Below are 17491 nucleotides of genomic sequence, written 5' to 3'. Positions count from 1 at the left end.
ATCATATTTAGGAGACTGTCCACATCCTCTCTAGAAAGCAGTCCTATAATTAGATTTAACTCGTTTAGGCTTGAATTTATTATACCAGGGTTACAAGCCCCACAAGTTTTTATTACATTTTTGCTTTCTAATGGACTTTAAAAGACAAACAAGACAAGTGAAGAATGAAAACAAAGAGAACAGCCAACCAAAAATGTGGGAAAATGTTCAAGAAAAGCCAAAGTAACATTAGCAACTCTACCTAAACCAAGATCTCAAGTTCAAGTGAAATGATGCAGGGGGAAAAAAATGAAGTAGATTATGAATGCCAACTGATTTACAATCTCTCGGATCATTTAATCCTAAAGTTATACAGGAAATCTGTTATCAGTGGTGTAAATATCCTAAACATTTGTTATGCACCAAACTGAAAAAAAAAAAAAAAAAGACCTGTCATGGAGAAGCAGGACTGAGCCAAGGGTTATTAAGCCAAGACCAGTACTGATTCCCAGACTTGGAAGAAACAGTACTGGCCTAAGCAAGGATATACTAGGTGAGAACACATGTGCCTCACTGTCTGTCCTGGAAACAGAACTTTTAAAAACTATATAGCTTTTACTTTTAATTAACACATCTACTCTTATAAAGAAAATGGTTTGAATCTTGAAACCAAGTCAAATTTAAGAAACAAGGAAAATATCCAGTATAGAAAAGGATAATCAAAGTCAAATTTTCCTAAAAACTTTCAAAATATCAGGTAACAAAACTGTTAAGAAAATGTATTACTGATGGCACCTGTGACAAAGGTGAATCATTTACCAAAAGACTGCATTTACTATTCATTAGATGGATGGAGAAAAAATAAAGGAAAGTGAGACACCAAGCTCTCCAAATGGAAATCTATTAGTTTATTTTAAATCATTCACAGCTAATTGAGTTACATTCCTTAGGTTAATAGTCCTCACGGGTTTAGTCCCTAAAGATCAAAACCCATTAAGGAATGAAGCTGTGTTTAAACAGAGGCATTGTTAACAGGAGGAAGGCCATGTGTCAGTGTTTCAAGGCACAAGAAACCAGCACTGAATGGTCCAGACTGTCTGATTACCAAACATCATAAAAGTACAGTAACCCACAGTCAAATAACTATACTTGCCTGCTAATTATCATGACTATAAAATATAATATCTTATTGGCAAGCCAGGAAATCCTTGTCTAAAATTTCTATTCCAACTTACAAGAGACTACATTTCAGAAAACAAATAGGGAAATCTTTCCCATCCTTGCCCTTTGGTCTCAAGACAACTCAGAAACACACTAAAAACTACCACTGGTTAATTAAAAATGATGCCATGTTCTCTAATTTAGTTCATTTGCTATTTGCCTCTGCATTGTGAGACATAAATTTAACTTCTTTACCTAGTCTGTTTTCCACGGGGGAAAAGCTACAACTTAAGGAAAAAAAACTTCAAAAATCAACAGTTTACAACAGCTTCCAGGTATCCTACCCTGGGTTTGTGAGGAAAGATTTATGAACGTGCCTCATTCTCAACTTAATAAAACTAAGGAGTACATTTGCCATAAAGCTGTGTCTCTCTACCTCTTTCCACACGCAGCTTCGCTCATTGAAAGCACGCTATGTATTCAAGCCAAGGAGACGGTGCAGTCTGCAGTGATCTGGAAAGGCTTCCTGAGTACTGAAGGACTCAAATACAACTTCCCTCTGATCCCGACATCCATGCTTCTAATCGCCACAATCTCCAGGTCCTTTAACAAAAGGAAGTCAACTACAGAGCTGATTGTGAGGGAGACTGTGTTGGTTAGTCATTCTCACACGCAGCTATAAACGCGGCGCTGGAGCTAAGAAAGACAAGGTACAAATACAACTTGGGGAGACACTCACACAAAAGTAAAAGTAGGAACCATGGTGGTGAATTACCACAGGAAAAGTTATCTAGAAAGGAGATAAGAAGGTGAAGCTCAGACCACAAATAGGAGACACAAAGATAAAAGACCCCCGAGATGAATTAATCTGAGCTTGAACATGGTGAAGAAGTCACTGGACAAAAGAAAAGGGAACGGTCAACCATGTCAAATGTCACCACAGAGGCTAACAAGAAAGACTAAAACACAATAGCTTAAAAAATAAAAAAAACTAATACCTAGTGCATACTCTACTGGGCATCCTTAGAAGTTCTCTACATAAACTAATCTATTCAACCCTTACAAGCAACCCTATAAGGTAGGTACTAATATTCCCAGCTTACAGATAAGGAAATTGAAGCATGGAGTTAAGGGACTTGCTCAAGGTCACACAGTTATTGGCAAGTAGTGGAGCTAGAATTCACCCCCTGCAGTCAGCTCCAGCAACCCAGCTCTTTACCGCCATCCCAGTTAGCCTTTAAAAATGCTATTAGATCATGGTCAACCTTCAAGAGAGCAGTTTCACCCAAATAATGGAAACAAAAGGAAACTAGTAAGGAGTTGAGTGGATAAAGTGGAAGCAGTCCAGTTTTAGAACAGGTAAGTGAGAGCAAGGTCAAGGGAAGTTTTCTTGTAACAGGAGGGACCTCAGCATGACTGTGGCCTGAGTGGAAGGAGGAAAGATGAAATTTAAAGCGAAGGCACTGAGAGAAGGTGGAGGAAGGAGGGAGAAGAACATTTCCATCGATGGGACAGTATAAGCAGAGGCTCTGAGGTGCACAGCTGCAAAGGATATACAGGGATAAGCGATCCAACTTGAACAGTGTTGGCAGCAATGGAAAATAAGTTGTAAAGGTCCAAATGGAAAAATGGGGTGAAAAAACAGAAAGGAGATGAGGGGACTAGAGCTCATTGTGAAGATGAGAAGTAACATTAATGAAGGTGAGAAAGTGCCAGATGTGGAAGGTTAGAAAGACTGGGGTCGGGAGAGAGAGCACAGCACAGACATGAGGACACCCAGGCATGGCCAAGCAAGGAAAGATGAAAGACGAGGAGCAGACTTCCTGATGGTCACCACAGGATGTCAGTGGCGGCAAAGTGGAGCAGGAGCGCTCTGAATTGAGCATAACTGCTGAAAGCATCCCGGGGGACAGAATGTTGGAGAGCATAGATTTCTAAAGGGAAGGGAAATGAATTAACATTGACTGAGTAACTACATTCCTCAGGCACTGAGCTAAATGCCATATATACATATACTTAAACACACACATAATTACATTTAATTCTTATGTAGCAGGTTGAATGGAGGCCCCCAAAAGATGCGTGCACATCCTAATTCCCAGAACCTGTCAATGTTATCTTATTTGGAAAAGGAGTCTTTGCAGAGGTAATTAAGTTAAGGATCTCGAGATGAGGAGATCACCCTGGATTATCTGGGTTGGCCCTAAATCCAACGGCAAGTGCACATACAAGAGAAAGGCAGAGGGAGATTTTTACACACACACACACACACACACACACACACACACACGAGAAAGCAATGTGAGGATGGAGGCAGAGATTGGAGTGATCTGGCCACCAGCCTAGGAAGCCAAGGAATGCCAACAGGCACCCAAAGCTGGAGACAAGGAAGGATTCTCCCCTAGAGCCTCCAGAGGGCGCACAGCCCTGCCAACTCCTTGATTTCAAATTTCCGGCCAACTGAACTGTGAGGTGATAAATTTCTGCTTTAAGCCACTCAGAGTGTGGTAATGTGTACGGTAGCCCTAGGAAACGAATACACCACCCCAGGATACAGGTACAACTTTCCCCATTATGAGATCAGAAAACAAACTCAGAAGTTACACAGCTGGAATTTTTAAAAATCAAGATTCAAGCACTGGTCTGAATGAATCTGAGGGGCAGCTATTTGGAAGAAGCAATGGCTCAAAGTCCTAGAGGAGAGAGAGGGGCTAAGAAAAAGAAAAATCTTCAATGTAAAAAGTTATGAGGGAAGTGACAATAGGAGGGATAAACAGATTTCAACTAATGCGAGGAGGAAGTCAGAGGGGTAGTTCAAAGTCACAGGAGAGAAAACAGTTTCCCATATAATCTACAGAACATGTAAGGAAATAAACAATATGGAAAAAGGCAAAACACTGCATATAGACATCCCTTGACAGTAACCACAGATACCTGAATCAGGTATTCTCTGAATTTCTAAGAACTAACAATAATCTATTTCACATGCTTGTGTTTTTCTTTCCACATCTAGCCCCTTGTGCAACAAGTTTCCAGACATTACTCATGCAAGTTTGTAAAAGCTAAATATATTATCTCTAATAATAATGCTGTAAACCCCCGGATGAGGCCACACGACATGTGAAATATAGTTCACACTTTGCCTAGGACCAAAGTATTGCTTGAGTTAAAAACAAAAAAAACAGACTTCTAGGCTGTGCCAGGCTGTAAAACAAATGACTCCCTTTATGTCAAAGCACTATTTAAACAGAGTATCTTACCATGGTGATAATAATTCAAAGTCAGGTATGGGCTCAAGAAAATCTGCAGAGCAAATAATTACTAGCCTATAATATCCTCCTCCCTATCTTTCCAGTAAGTCACAGGCTGACTAATAAATAGAATGAAAGAATTCTGTGGTCAGAATCCACTTTATCAAGCAATAATGAATACAATGATCACATACAGTACAGATCTATTTCAGATCTTAGCCAACAGCTCAAGCTTTGCTGATGTAGACACCAAAAATTAACAAAAAATTCTTTCCAACAGGTACTTTTACCACTTCCACTCTGCAGTTCAACAGTTTTAAGTTCCTTGAGGGTATTACTTGTGTTTGAATACTGATCAAAGTTAAATATTTTTGAATAAAATTTGACTTTTACAACAGTCTTATTAAAGACGTTCAGGGTAGAGATGTGTTTATTCAATAAATATTTGTTGAATAACTAACAACTGCCAAGCAGTACCAGAAACTAAGAAGCCATGAGGGTTCCTCTGTAAAAACCAAAATCCTGAAAAAGAATAAACTGCCTAAAACATCGGAATTACAACAACCAAATCATCAGTTCAGCCTAGTTTAAACACAGCTGAAAATTCAAAAACTAGACTCTGAACACATGATCTAACACACGATAGCTCTCAGCACCGTCATTTGTTAATTCACTGTTATTCACTTAAACACAGAGCCTCTTTAAAGCGTGACAGGAGCCTGAAGAGTTGAGCTATAAACCACATTAGAGAAAAGTAGAATCAGGAGGAAATGAGGGAATCAGGGAAGGAAAAATGCAGACAATTACATTTTTAATCTAATCAGTAAGGAAACTTACCTAATGAAATTACAGACTAAAAGATGAAACCGTAAATAAACACATCCTGGAAACATTATAAATCTGCTGAAAATGAATGATTTCAGAATACATTTAAAGTGAATGCGAAATGAACCTCTACCCACTTAAGAATGCTATCTTGAGAAAAAATAAAAGGGAGACCTATTTGAACTATGTTTTACAACCATCCCCAATTTCCCTGTGTTTTCACAATTAAAATACCTTTCATAATTTCAATTTACTTAATCATGAAAGTAAGTATAACAGGCAGGAGAAAGGGGACACAGCATGGGAAATGAATTTCAAAGATTTCCAAAGCTAGAGCATATGTTCAAATCAAAAAACAAGGCATCTTCTCATTCTCTACCATTGGTCTCTTTCTAAAGATTTATTTTTATTTATTTATTTTATTTTATTTTTTGGCTGCGCTGGGTCTTAGCTGCAGCACGCAGGATCTTTTAGTCACTGCATGCAGACTTCTTAGTTGTGGCATTCAGGATCTAGCTCCCCGACCAGGGATCGAACCCAGGCCCCCTGCGTTGGGAGTGCAGAGTCTTACCCACTGGACTGCCAGGGAAGTCCCTACCATTGGTCTCTTGATTCAAATGAAAATGAAGTCCAAGTTCTCTTCCTCCAAGTCAAACTGGAAATTGCACTATTATTAGAAGTCATAATATCTAAGCCGTTAACTTAATTACCAAGAAGGCAACATATATAACATGATTTCAGTAAAGAATTATTAACACTAGCAAGCTCCAAATATTTAAAAATAAAGAGATAATATTTCAATTAAGATATCATGGTATAGTAACAAACCTCACAGAGCTGCTTAGCTATGAAAATATTATAAAGACTTTTATAAGTCTTTTGTTTTGAAATTACTTCCATTGGCTAACATGTAAGGCCACGTGCTTTAATAACTTTTACTGCCCTTGTTAAGTGAATTACAGTGTATCTTTCTAATAATTAAAAATACTAAATAACAAATTTAGGATCAACCTATAACTCAATCACATAGTCAGTGCAGACTCATAAAGAAACACATGATCCTGGTTGTCTTAAACAACCTGTCTGTCCATTCTGCCCATTTCCATTCTGGAGGAAAAAAATTCTTCCCCGCGATAGCCATTTCTGTCTCCAGTAAAACATGATGCTATAAACAAATTAATCTATTTTTTAACAGGTAAGATTAGTTCTATGAAAGATCAAATGATATGAGATAACCGGTCTAAAAAGTAAAACTATTTAGCACTAAATTATTTCCCAACCATTTGGGGTGTTTGTCAGAAATAAGTTCCCAGGGGCTTCCCTGGTGGCACAGTGTTTAAGAATCCACCTGCCAATGCAGGGGACACGGGTTCGAGCCCTGGTCCAGGAAGATCCCACATGCCGCAGAGCAACTAAGTCGGTGCACCACAACTACTGAGCCTGTGCTCTAGAGCCTGTGAGCCACAACTACTGAGCCCACGTGCCACAACTACTGAAGCCCATGCGCCTAGAACCCATGCTCCACAACAAGAGACGCCACTGCAACGAGAAGCCCGTGCACCGCAAGGAAGAGTAGCGCCCGTTCACTACAACTAGAGAAAGTCCGCGTGCAGCAATGAAGACCCAATGCAGCCAAAAACAAAATAAATAAGATAAATAAATTTAAAAAGAAAAGAAAGAAAAGAAATAAGTTCCCAGGGTCCAGAACTACCTGAAGTATTAATTAAAAATCAACCAGGATCACAATCAGAATCTCTGGTGATAAGACCTGGGTTGCCTTAGGTAAGGCTTAAGCACCTTCATGTTTGAAAATTGAAAAACCATTCTCTAAATATCATTAACATTTGTTAACAAGCAAAAAAGTAGAAGCTTCCTTTCATAATTAGTTTAACTTATACCAAATACATCCTCTTTTATATAGCTTTCTAATTTATGAACAATTCATTCAGACAACAAAGAATCTATGTTTCTCATCCCTAACGAACATACAACACAAAGACCTCGTAGAGCCAAAGACTTTTACTAACTCGAGAAAGTTAATCATGAAAACAAATAATTACAAATTTGAGATTTAAAATCACTAAGTTATGTTTTCCTAAACGTTTTGCTGTGCCGCATAGCCAAAAATAAAACTGACAAACATCCTTTAAGCTATCTTTCCTATTTTAACTGAGGAGGGTTTTTGCTGTAGTTTAAACTGAACTCTGTCAAGTTCTGCTATGACGGAAAACAAGTATGCCCATGAAACAGAACAAATTAACTCGGCCCAGTATAGGATATACATGCTAGAGAGAAATAAAATTGGGGTGCTACCTGAAACTCTCCAGTGGGCCCAAGACATGAGTAACAGTACCTAGTAATAACTAGAGTAAACAATTTTCCATAGCACTGTAGGTATCCTCAGAAAACCTTTTAACCTTCAATGGACCCAATCTTCAACTCGAATCACAATATTACTCATATATTATTCTCTTTGTTATTATCCTGACAAAAGGCAGAAGTGGAAAGAAAAGACTTTATAAATATTCAATCACTGGAGCCTCTGGGAATCAAAAAAAGAAAAAGAAAGAGATTCAGACGGAAAAGGAGAAAAAAAGAGAAGACAATGGGGAAAGAGCTGGGGGCAGGCTGCTCTGATTAAACTGGTAAAAAAAAAAAAGTGCAGTCCAAGCAGTGGCGACAAGAGCCAGCATGGTCTAAGGCGGCCAGGAAAATGGACCGGAAGGAGAAAACTGTAAACACACAAAGCCGGAGGGGCTCTCCATTCGCCAGAACTCCCAAATAGGACCTAGGAAATCCAAGTTCTAGAAAAATCTCTCCACAACGCACCTCCTTCTCACCACCTCCACATTTTCACTCAGGTTAAGACAAACATGAGGGGCAGGCTTGAAAGGGAAAAGGAGTCACAAAGGCAGGTGGGTAGAAGTGGGAACAGCGAGAGGGCTGCAGAGATGAACACAGCACCGAGAAAACAAGTGCAAGGGGCTGTGAGAAGCCTGTCCAGTCCCCCAAGCAAAGCACCTTCTCCAGCCTTAACAAGTGGTCATCTACTCTCGGCTGGAGAACAGGCAATGAAAGGAACGCTTATCAGGCCGTTTATTACGTTGTTTACAGCTCAGTTAGAATGGTCTGGTTTGGCTTCTTTACAAAGAGCGGAAAACCTGCCCCGTAATTACGCTCACTGCTCTCACACTATCCAGAAGAGTTTCCTCTCTTCTCTATGGGGTATTCCTTAAAGCTGAAGAAGACAGAGGTCATATGTCCCCCAAATCTTCAATGTTCCAGGGCAACTCAGGCACAGAAATCCCAAGGGGCACAGTTCAGCTTTTCCAAAAATCATCCACTTCAGTTCTTCTAACAACAATGCGTGAGACTCTGGGCAAGTGGTGACCTTTAGGAGCCTTTCCTTCTCTTTCTTTACAACAAGGCCTTTCTCCTAGCATGGGGCAGGGGGTGTGGAGCTCCAAGAGCAGACCTCTGGGATCTTGCTCCTGGGGCTCCTCTGCACACAGCTCTGGCTCCAGAGCCAAGGCCTCTGTGTCCAAAGTTCCCATGGCCCGGGGCCCTCAGACAGAGGGGCTCCGTTGGGGAGAGGCTTAGCCACAGCTGCAACCACCAGAGCCTAACGCCATGTGCACAAGCGTATGTGTCCCGAGAAGCTTCACAGTACATCCTGTGATAAACAGGCTGGTCACAAGATGGGTAAGGAAATTACTCACCCTCTATACATGTAACACTGCCCCGAGAGGAAAATGCATTCTGTTCCCAACCAAATTCCAAATAGTATTTAAAACCCAGACAAACCTAGATTAGGCATTTCTCTTTTTAAGGTATCCACAGACACGGCTATTTTTACCCTTAATAAACATTAAAAAGCAGTAATGATAAACAATGCTGCAGAATAAATGCGTCACTACCTCATTCTGCCACGTTGTTTAACAGACGTCAAATTTACTTATAAAATAGTAACATGGAGAATGGTATTTAGCATTGTCAGATTTCAATGAATCAATATCCCCTTCAAAAATACCTAATTTCCCACAAGGTCATAGGATTTAGATTCACTCATGCTGAAACAATATAGCTAAGTTAACATATATGCTTAAGAATGGCAACCAGAGAATAAAATAATAAAAATAAAAGAATGGCAACCTGACGGCAGTAAGCAGTCTCTGAGAAGTCTCCCCTGCCCCTTGAGTGTGCACTGGACCTAGAGACTCTTTTCTGACAAAGAAAATATGGCGAAAGCGATGGGGCTGGGAGCTGCCCAATGGAGAGGCGCCAGGGCAAGGAACTGAGTGAGGCCTCCAGCCAATAACCTGCGAAGAACCAAAGTCCTCAGTCCAACAACCCTCAGGGAACAGAATCCTGCCCAGATGCATGTGGGTGAACTTGGAAGCGGATCCTCCCCCAGTGGAGCCTCCAACCACAGCCCTGACCTGCACTCTGTAGCCGAGTAAGAGACCTTGAACCAGAGGCATCCAGCCAAACAGTGTCCAGATTCCTGGCCACAGAAACTATGTGATAATACATGTTTGTTGGTTTAAGCCCCTAAGTTTGGAAGTAATTTGTTACAAAGTAATAGATAACTAATACACTGACCGATCCTGGCATTTTCTCCACTCTTCCTCATCCCCTGCCAGCCCCTCCACATTCTTCAAGGGGTCTAACATCCAACACTAGAATGGTACTGATGAGTGGGCAGGGAAGAGAACGAACTGGAGCTGCCATACCAAGAGAAGTGATTTAATCGGAAACAGTCACTCAACAACTCTTCACTAAGCCTCTAGTATGCGCCAAGGTAGAAACCAAATCTCTTAACCTAGTCTAGGAAACAGTTTACACTAACATTTGTTCACGTAAAACAGAGCCGCTCACTCTAAGAGCTCAGTCACCCACCTTATTAGATATGCATGTCCTCAACCTCCCTCTCCACATGCATCTAATTTTTGCTATCATGAACGTCTTTATCTCCTCTCCCATCTCCAAAATTAATCTACCCATACACTTGATCCCACTCCCTCTACCTGGTCTCCCTGATTCCAGAATTGCTGACTTTAATCCATCCACACCAGTACAGCCTAAGTACTTCTAAAATGCAAACCGGATCATGTCACTCTCCTACTTAAAATTTAAGCTCAGTGGTCTGACATTGTCCGCAGGCTGAAGTCCAAGTTCTCAAACCCAGCTTACAAGGTTCTCTATGACCGGACCCGTATTTCTCTCTCTGGCTTCGGCCCACACTCCTCTCTAATTTCTATGCTTTAGCCCCCTACCCTTTTTCTTTTTTGTTAAACTTTCCATTTCTCTCTCATCTCTTAGCCTTCAAATATCCCATTCCTACCTGAAGTACTTTTCCCCAGACCCACCCTTTAATCACCTAACTTAAGCTTCTGGCCTCAGCTTAACCTCCCTCTTCTCCCTGACGCCTAGTCTAGTGCCCCCATCCACTCATCCAGTGCCCCCATCCACCCATCTGGTGCCCCATAGCAAACTGCACTCCACACTATTTTCCAGAATAGTTGCTCTGCAACTATGCGAATTTCCCACCGGCTATGAGCTCTACGAGGGCAGGGACCATGCGGCTCCTGCTCAGTGCAGAACCACAGACAGACAAACATGTATGAATAAGTAAATGAATTAAGTCTTCCTAGATCATACGTTGTCATTTGTTCCCTTCCTCAAATCTTCAAACCGTGCCCTCACTCCCTAAGCATCCACATAAGCTCAGGTCTTCCCATCTTATAAGGCTCCTTCGATCCACTTTCATCTGACCTCTGATTAACAATCCAACCCAAGGCAGTCCAATCCAAGGCTGGGCAATCTGGCTGGTGCCCTATGACACCACAGAAACAGCTCTTGTAGTGGCTGTCACAGAGCTCCTACTTACCAAATCCATGATTCTCCTTCCAGACTTTACCCCACTGAACTATATATCCCACGGCAATGCTTGTTTTGCTGATCATCAGTTTTATTTATTTACTTATTTTTGCGAAGGTCTCTCTTCACTTTCATGATCTCTCTCTCTCCCTTCATTTTCCTATTCCTATTTCTCCACTTGCCCTAGGCTGATGGATTTCATCTGTGGCTACCTTGTCTTCAGCCTCCACCAGCTCTCCTTGGGTAGCCGTCTAAACTTTCCACAGTGTCAATCACACTGCTTCCCATTTAGGGCTGGGGAGTGAAAAAGGGAACAGAGCCTCATGGGAAACCCTTCAAACTGCACTTGGGCTTCCTTCATATTCCAATTTAACCCCTACCATTCCACATTTAAGAGTAACTAACTTAGTGAGTCACTTCTGCTTGCACAAGTTAGTTTTATTAACTCAGGTGTGTCAGGGGAAAAATAGACATGTATCATTCACCTATATGCCAAAGACACCCAAATCTCTCTCCAGTCAGACATTTCTCCTGGGCTCTAAGCCCTTATGTCCATCTGCCTACCTACTGACAAGTTCTTCCTGGGTATCCTATAAGCATCCCAACTCTGTATCTCTAAAACCAAAATCGCCCCCTCAAGGCACTTGCCTTTCTATAGTCCCTACGACCCACAGCCTGGTTGTCTAAGCCAGAATACAAGCATTGTCTTCAAGCTTCTCCCTTTCCTTCAATCCCACTATTCACATCCTCTCCACTCTGCCCTGATCCAACTACAACCTTGATCAGGTTCGAATCTTCTATCACCTGAGCTACTGAAAAAACTTCCCACCTGGTCTCCCAGCCACTGGCTCTGCCCTCTGTAACCCACACTCCATGCAGAAGAATTGCTCTGAAACAAAGGATTCCAGCATCCCCCTTTTCAAAACTTCTGATGTTTCCTGCTACTCACAAGACAAAAATATTAGCATGGGAAGCCTGACCAGTAAGAGAGGCCCAGAAAAAAGAAATACCCGACACGGTGGCCCAAACCAAAAGAACCCCCCAAAAGAGCCATGGTGACCAGAGAACTTGGCGAGGAAAGAAACCAGAAGGACCTTTGAAACACAAAGCAAACTGTAACAGCTCAGAAGAGCACAGCCAGACTCACCCAGCCAGGAGGCTAAAGGGCTGCAATAAGAAAGATGCAGGCAACTAACAAGCTACGCTCTGAGCAAACTGAGAGAAACCCAGCCAGAACGTCGGGGGGACTTTGAGCAAGGACCTACCAAGCCACTCGCTCCCACAACTCACCCCCACGCCCTGCCCGCCCATCCCCAGCTCCACCTGACCCAGCAGGGCACCAACCTCCTTGAGGCCCAAAAAAGCAAAGCACATGGCCAGGTGATTCCTCAACGGGCCCACAGGAATTCACGCCAAAGTGGCCCAACCGGACTCCACCTCTACGCAAAGAATAAAACAGCCTGAGAGCAAGTCTAGCAAAGGTCAGGACCGTGGGTCAGTCAAATGGACAGTGAAATCTCCCACTGCCAGGGGAGCTGTGCAATCTCCCCCACAGTACTGCCCCGCTGATTAAAGGCTCATCAACTTCTCTCTTAACCACAGACAGCTTTAATAAAGCTGTGTGAACCAAGGCCAGTTTCTCTCGGCCAGGAAGTTCAGGGACCCCAAGTGCCAGAACACGAGGCTGGGCAGGGGAGACCCGAGACTCTTCCCAATCTGGCCCATCTACCAACCCATGCCCTCGATGGTAGCCAGATGGAAATAGTCCTATTTTCTGGAACCCACCTTTGCTCATGCTGTTCCCTCTGACTAGAGCCCCTTTGCTCAGTCCAGATAAATCCTATCCATCACCTCCTCTGGAAACCCTTAACCAGCCCTCACTCCCCACGGCATGCCTTCTGAGGACCTGATGCAGCCCCTTCACGGCGCTCATCCCATCGTATGAGGGAAGGAACTCTGTCTTGGTCATCTATTTTCCTCAAACAATGTCCAGCCTATCTGAGGTGCTCTATTCCTGTCTGCCGAATGAATCTGTAAGTCAGTTCACCTACTCCTTTGATACAACAGCAGGTAAATGACTATGTTGTGTTATACTGAAAACAGTTTCACACTAAATGGAACTCCATTTTCAATTCAGCCAAGGCAAGACCTTAGGGGAAGACTGCACTCACCTTTTTGCAATCATGCACAAAAGTAGAAAGAGAATGAGAAAAAATTCAGTGCACCAGCCTCTACTGGGTGGGCTAGAGCAATGTGTCCATGGATTTCCAGGGTGGAGGGTGGTCTGCAGACCAATTTCCCTTAGTACTAAAGTTCCTAATATAAAGAAAGTTCCTGTGTTTCTTGCATGAATTAGAAATTTCAAGGAAAGTGTTTCAAATTATTCTTAAAATAATGAGCTTTGAGTTTGCTGGAATTCATTGCAGATTAAAATCCAAAGAGTCAAAAAGTTGTTGAGCCACATGAGAAAACATTGGAAACTAAACATATTCTGCTGTCTACAACTGTGTGGTACTATCTTCTCAGAAGGAAGAGAGGGAGAGGAGAACACTGAGGAAGGAGACTAACGAGTAACTAAAATGATAGGACTGATTGCCTGGGGGAAGACACACGACAAAAATAGGTCTCTGGGCAAAAAACGCAGGAAAATACAATCGATGTCTACTAAACAGGTTGATGTGGATAGGATCAATATGGATTTTTTAACAGAAGAGATTTAAAACATTTATTTAAGATCAGCTAAAAAATGCTCTCTTACACAACATGTATTTTAGTCATAAGAAAATTCTGCCCCAAGATGTAATTCAGGCTGAAATATGAATTATTTCACAAAGATTCTATATATATCTCATGTAAACTAGTTAAAAGAACCTAATTAGTTTGGGGTATGTCTCATTCATAAGAAATCTGTGATGCAGAGGTAGAAAACAAAACTTATGGTTACCAAGCGGGAAGCAGGGGGAGGGATAAACTGGGAGACTGGGATGGACACATACACACTAATATATATAAAACAGATAATAAAAGCCTACTGTACAGCACAGGGAACTCTACTCAGTACTCTGTAATGACCTATATGGGAAAAGAATCTAAAAAAGAGTGGATAAATGTATATGTATAACTAAGAAGTAAAACAACATTGTAAATCAACTATACTCCAATAAAAATTAATTTAAAAAAGAAAAAAAAGAAATCTGTGATGAAATGAGAAGTATGCATAAGGCATTTCTGCAGCATACCAAAGTACTGTGGTTGTCTTGAAAATCAAATTGTGCAACAGATCATTGCATTGTGAGCTGAACTAGCCACATTTTTTTCACAGAACATCATTTTTACTTAAAGGTACAACTGAAAAACTATGGTCATTTAGACTTCTGTATTTGACCTACATTTCCCCAAAAAAGAGCAAAATGAGCCTGACGCTTCAAGAAAAACTGACAGTATGTGTTACCAATGACAAAATTCAAGCTTTCAAGCAAAGATTTGAGTTTTGGAAAACTGCTTCTCAATAATTAAAAGGTAAGTAAGGAGGTTTTTTTGCTGCTAAATAATGCTAGTTTGAGAAACAGATTCAGTTTAACAAATTGTTAACACTTCACAAGTTTTGGTTTTCATTCTTCTTACTGGCTTCAATCAATTTTTTTAAGTTATAAATTAGAAGACCCAAAAGAACAGAGTAGTTTAAATCATGTCAACCTAATTGCCTAGAAGACAACTGCCAAAATTTTTATGCCATGTCAGTGATTGTTCTATGGCAAACATTAAGTATAGAAATAAGAAAGATATATTACTATCTCACATCAATTGAACTTTAAGAATCTATAGATAATATACTAATGCAATAACAAAAAATGGCTATCAAGTGAAAGCTGGAATTCTGATTTCCTTTGGTTAGCTTTTAGAGTAACGTAATTTTAATGTTACTCAAAATACCAAGAAAGTAAGAAAATTGTTATCTAAGTGCAAAAAAAACTTCTCCAGAATCTCTCAAAGTTAAAATATCTGATAAAATAACATCCCCCAAAGATGTCCAACCTTTAAAGAGTTACATGAGAAAGTAAAAATTGCTATAGAATGAGAAGTTAATTGATAAGACTTCCAAAATGGCAGAGAATTTTAAGAAAAAGCTTGCTGAATATTTTGGCTAACTACTCTCAAATCCACTGAGCTATCACTGTCATTTCTACTACAGGCTTCAAGAGGTATCCAATTTAGCCCAAAGAAAAAAACTGCATTAAAAGAAAATAATATGTTAAAATATTCATATTTTTTTCAAACTTTAACCCCAAACTTCTATTTTGGGATATCAAGGTTTCGACAATTTATGCCTTCTCAAGCATCATTCTGAGCTTATACGTCTTACTTGAACCTGAAAATTTAATCAAGAAAAGTCACATAATTTTTAGGAAACACAACAGTCTTGATGAGGTTTGGTGAGGTCTGTTTCTTCCCTCCCCCCTGCAATCCACTGCAATAATCTACTACCATGTGAGACAATGCCCTGATAATAATTCCATCTTAAAATTCTGCAGGTGTTTTCACTCTGTAAGAGGCCATACATACATTTTTAGCTCACTCAGGGCAGAAATGGTACTGGTTCAAAAAACTACTAATGTCTAAGAAGAAATGATAGGAGATACACAATGTTACTAACTAATTTAACATTAAATACATAATAACCCGGAAGAACTCAGAAAAGTTCTGGAAATACAATGTTTTAATATCCATATGAAGTTCAGATTTTTCGGTCATGAGAATGCCATACTGGCACCTTTTCAACCAGAGGGGCTGAGAAACCAGGATGTTTACTAAAGAGGCTAATTCAAGCCGATTATACAAAAGTGTATTCTGGACTAGAAACCAAAAGAAAAAATGGTAAATAGGTTCAAATTGTAAACTATCTTGCATAATTGTTAATTCAATCATTTTATCTCAGAATTCATCCTAACAGGTAGCAGAGGCTACCTACCCTTGAAAAGCAGACCCAAGCACACTAAATAATGGAGCATTGTTTTTACTAGACAACTCATCGCCTAAAAATTCCTGAAGTGTGGCACAAATGTTCATTGACCCCATTCTAAAAAAGCGACCTAGAACACTAGAACAGTACAGTCTTGAACTCAATCACATTCCCTACTGTGGATTTCTCCATCGTATTTTTACAACCAGTTAATATAGCTCAGAGTGTTTGAATAAAATTACGATTACTAAATTTAAGCTTAAAAACTTAATATTAAATGGATAAAGCTGTCATGAATACTCAAGAAAGCGACCAGGGTATCTCGGGCCATCACACCTTATTTTGCTCTGTCCATGTAACGCAGTCTTTAAGTTGTTTAAACGTGCATTGACAAAACTCACATGCCAAAGCCATGCCCCGAAGCAGTTTATGTGACAGGTCTGAAATCGCATTTCAAATAAAATGCTTTCTGCCGGGGCCCTGTTTATTAAACAGCTTCCAAATCCCGTAAGTAACATGCTGCGTTTCCTTCACTGTGACCGTGGGAAGTGAGGGTGTGTCTCGGTGCTTACCGATGCCCGGAGCCACATAGATGAAGTAGAGGCAAGACGAGGAGAGGGAGAAGAAGAAGATGAAGGCGAGGAGGGAGCGATTGGAGACCCGCATCATCCGCCTGAGCACAGACATTTTCCTCTTCCCGGCCGGCAGCTCGGGCTGCGCTCTCAAGGCGGACTTGGGGGCACCGTCCAGGCCCTAAACTTCCATGAATGTGCTAAAAACCCCGAGACTGCAGCGGGGTCCGCGCGGGGAGGATCAGGGATAGAGGGGCCAGAGCGGGAAGGAAGAGAGAGGAGGGAGCAGACGGAATGAATGAGAGGCGGGGGAGCCGGGGGAGGGGAAGAGTGGGAGGACGCGCGGGAAAGGGGGAGGGGACGCAGGGCGGGGGGGCCCCGGGAACCAAATGACCCGAGGAGGCCGTGAAAGGGCGAGGACCCGCGTTCGATACGCCAGGTAGCGGCGGGAGGAGGGGCTTTAAGTGGGGAGAGGTGCGGGCTGCGCGCCCCGGCCCCCCTGCGGAGAGGGCCGGCCGACTGCAGCACGCCGGGCTCCCCCGCGGCTCCGGCTGCCCGCGCCCGCCGGGGTCCAGGTCGCGAAGCCCCTGCGCTCAGGGTCCGGGCAGCCCGCGCTTGGCAGGCCTGCGCCGCCTCCTCCTCGGGGCCGCGGCGTCTCGTGCCTGCGCGGGGCTAGCGTGGGCGCCGGGGCCGCCGCCGGCGCGCGCAACGCGCCGGGGCCCGCGGGGGCCCTAGGGGCAGAGGAGCTGGGCGCTCGCCAGCGCGCAGCCTCCTCCTCATGCCGCGCCGGGCCCCGGCGTCCCGCGGCGGCCGCGGGAGCCGAGCGCAGGCGAGGGCGGTGTCCCGGCCAGCGGCGAGGGCGC

At 42.3% G+C, this 17491-nt stretch overlaps 1 protein-coding gene across 6 annotated transcripts in view; it reads right to left on the bottom strand.

Moving 5' to 3' along the window:
• B4GALT6 (beta-1,4-galactosyltransferase 6) overlaps positions 1–16763 on the bottom strand; it is a 67251-nt gene extending 50488 nt beyond the window's left edge. For 2 of the 6 annotated variants that reach the window (XR_014234185.1, XM_082354384.1), the window contains exon 1: positions 16629–16763. Coding sequence is in view for 3 of the 6 variants with exons in the window: in XM_082354384.1 (XP_082210510.1) it covers positions 16629–16743 (115 nt within the window). In the remaining 3 variants the exon portion in view is untranslated. Of the gene's footprint in view, positions 1–12440; positions 16575–16628 lie in introns of those variants that run through there. The other 4 variants (XM_082354387.1, XM_082354385.1, XM_082354388.1 and 1 more) reach the window with 4 other exon arrangements.
• Between the last annotated feature and the right edge of the window lie 728 nt (positions 16764–17491).

This window comes from Balaenoptera borealis, assembly GCF_965194805.1.
Source record: "Balaenoptera borealis genome assembly, chromosome: 14".
NCBI lineage: Eukaryota > Metazoa > Chordata > Mammalia > Artiodactyla > Balaenopteridae > Balaenoptera > Balaenoptera borealis.
This window is presented reverse-complemented; position numbering and strand designations above follow the sequence as displayed.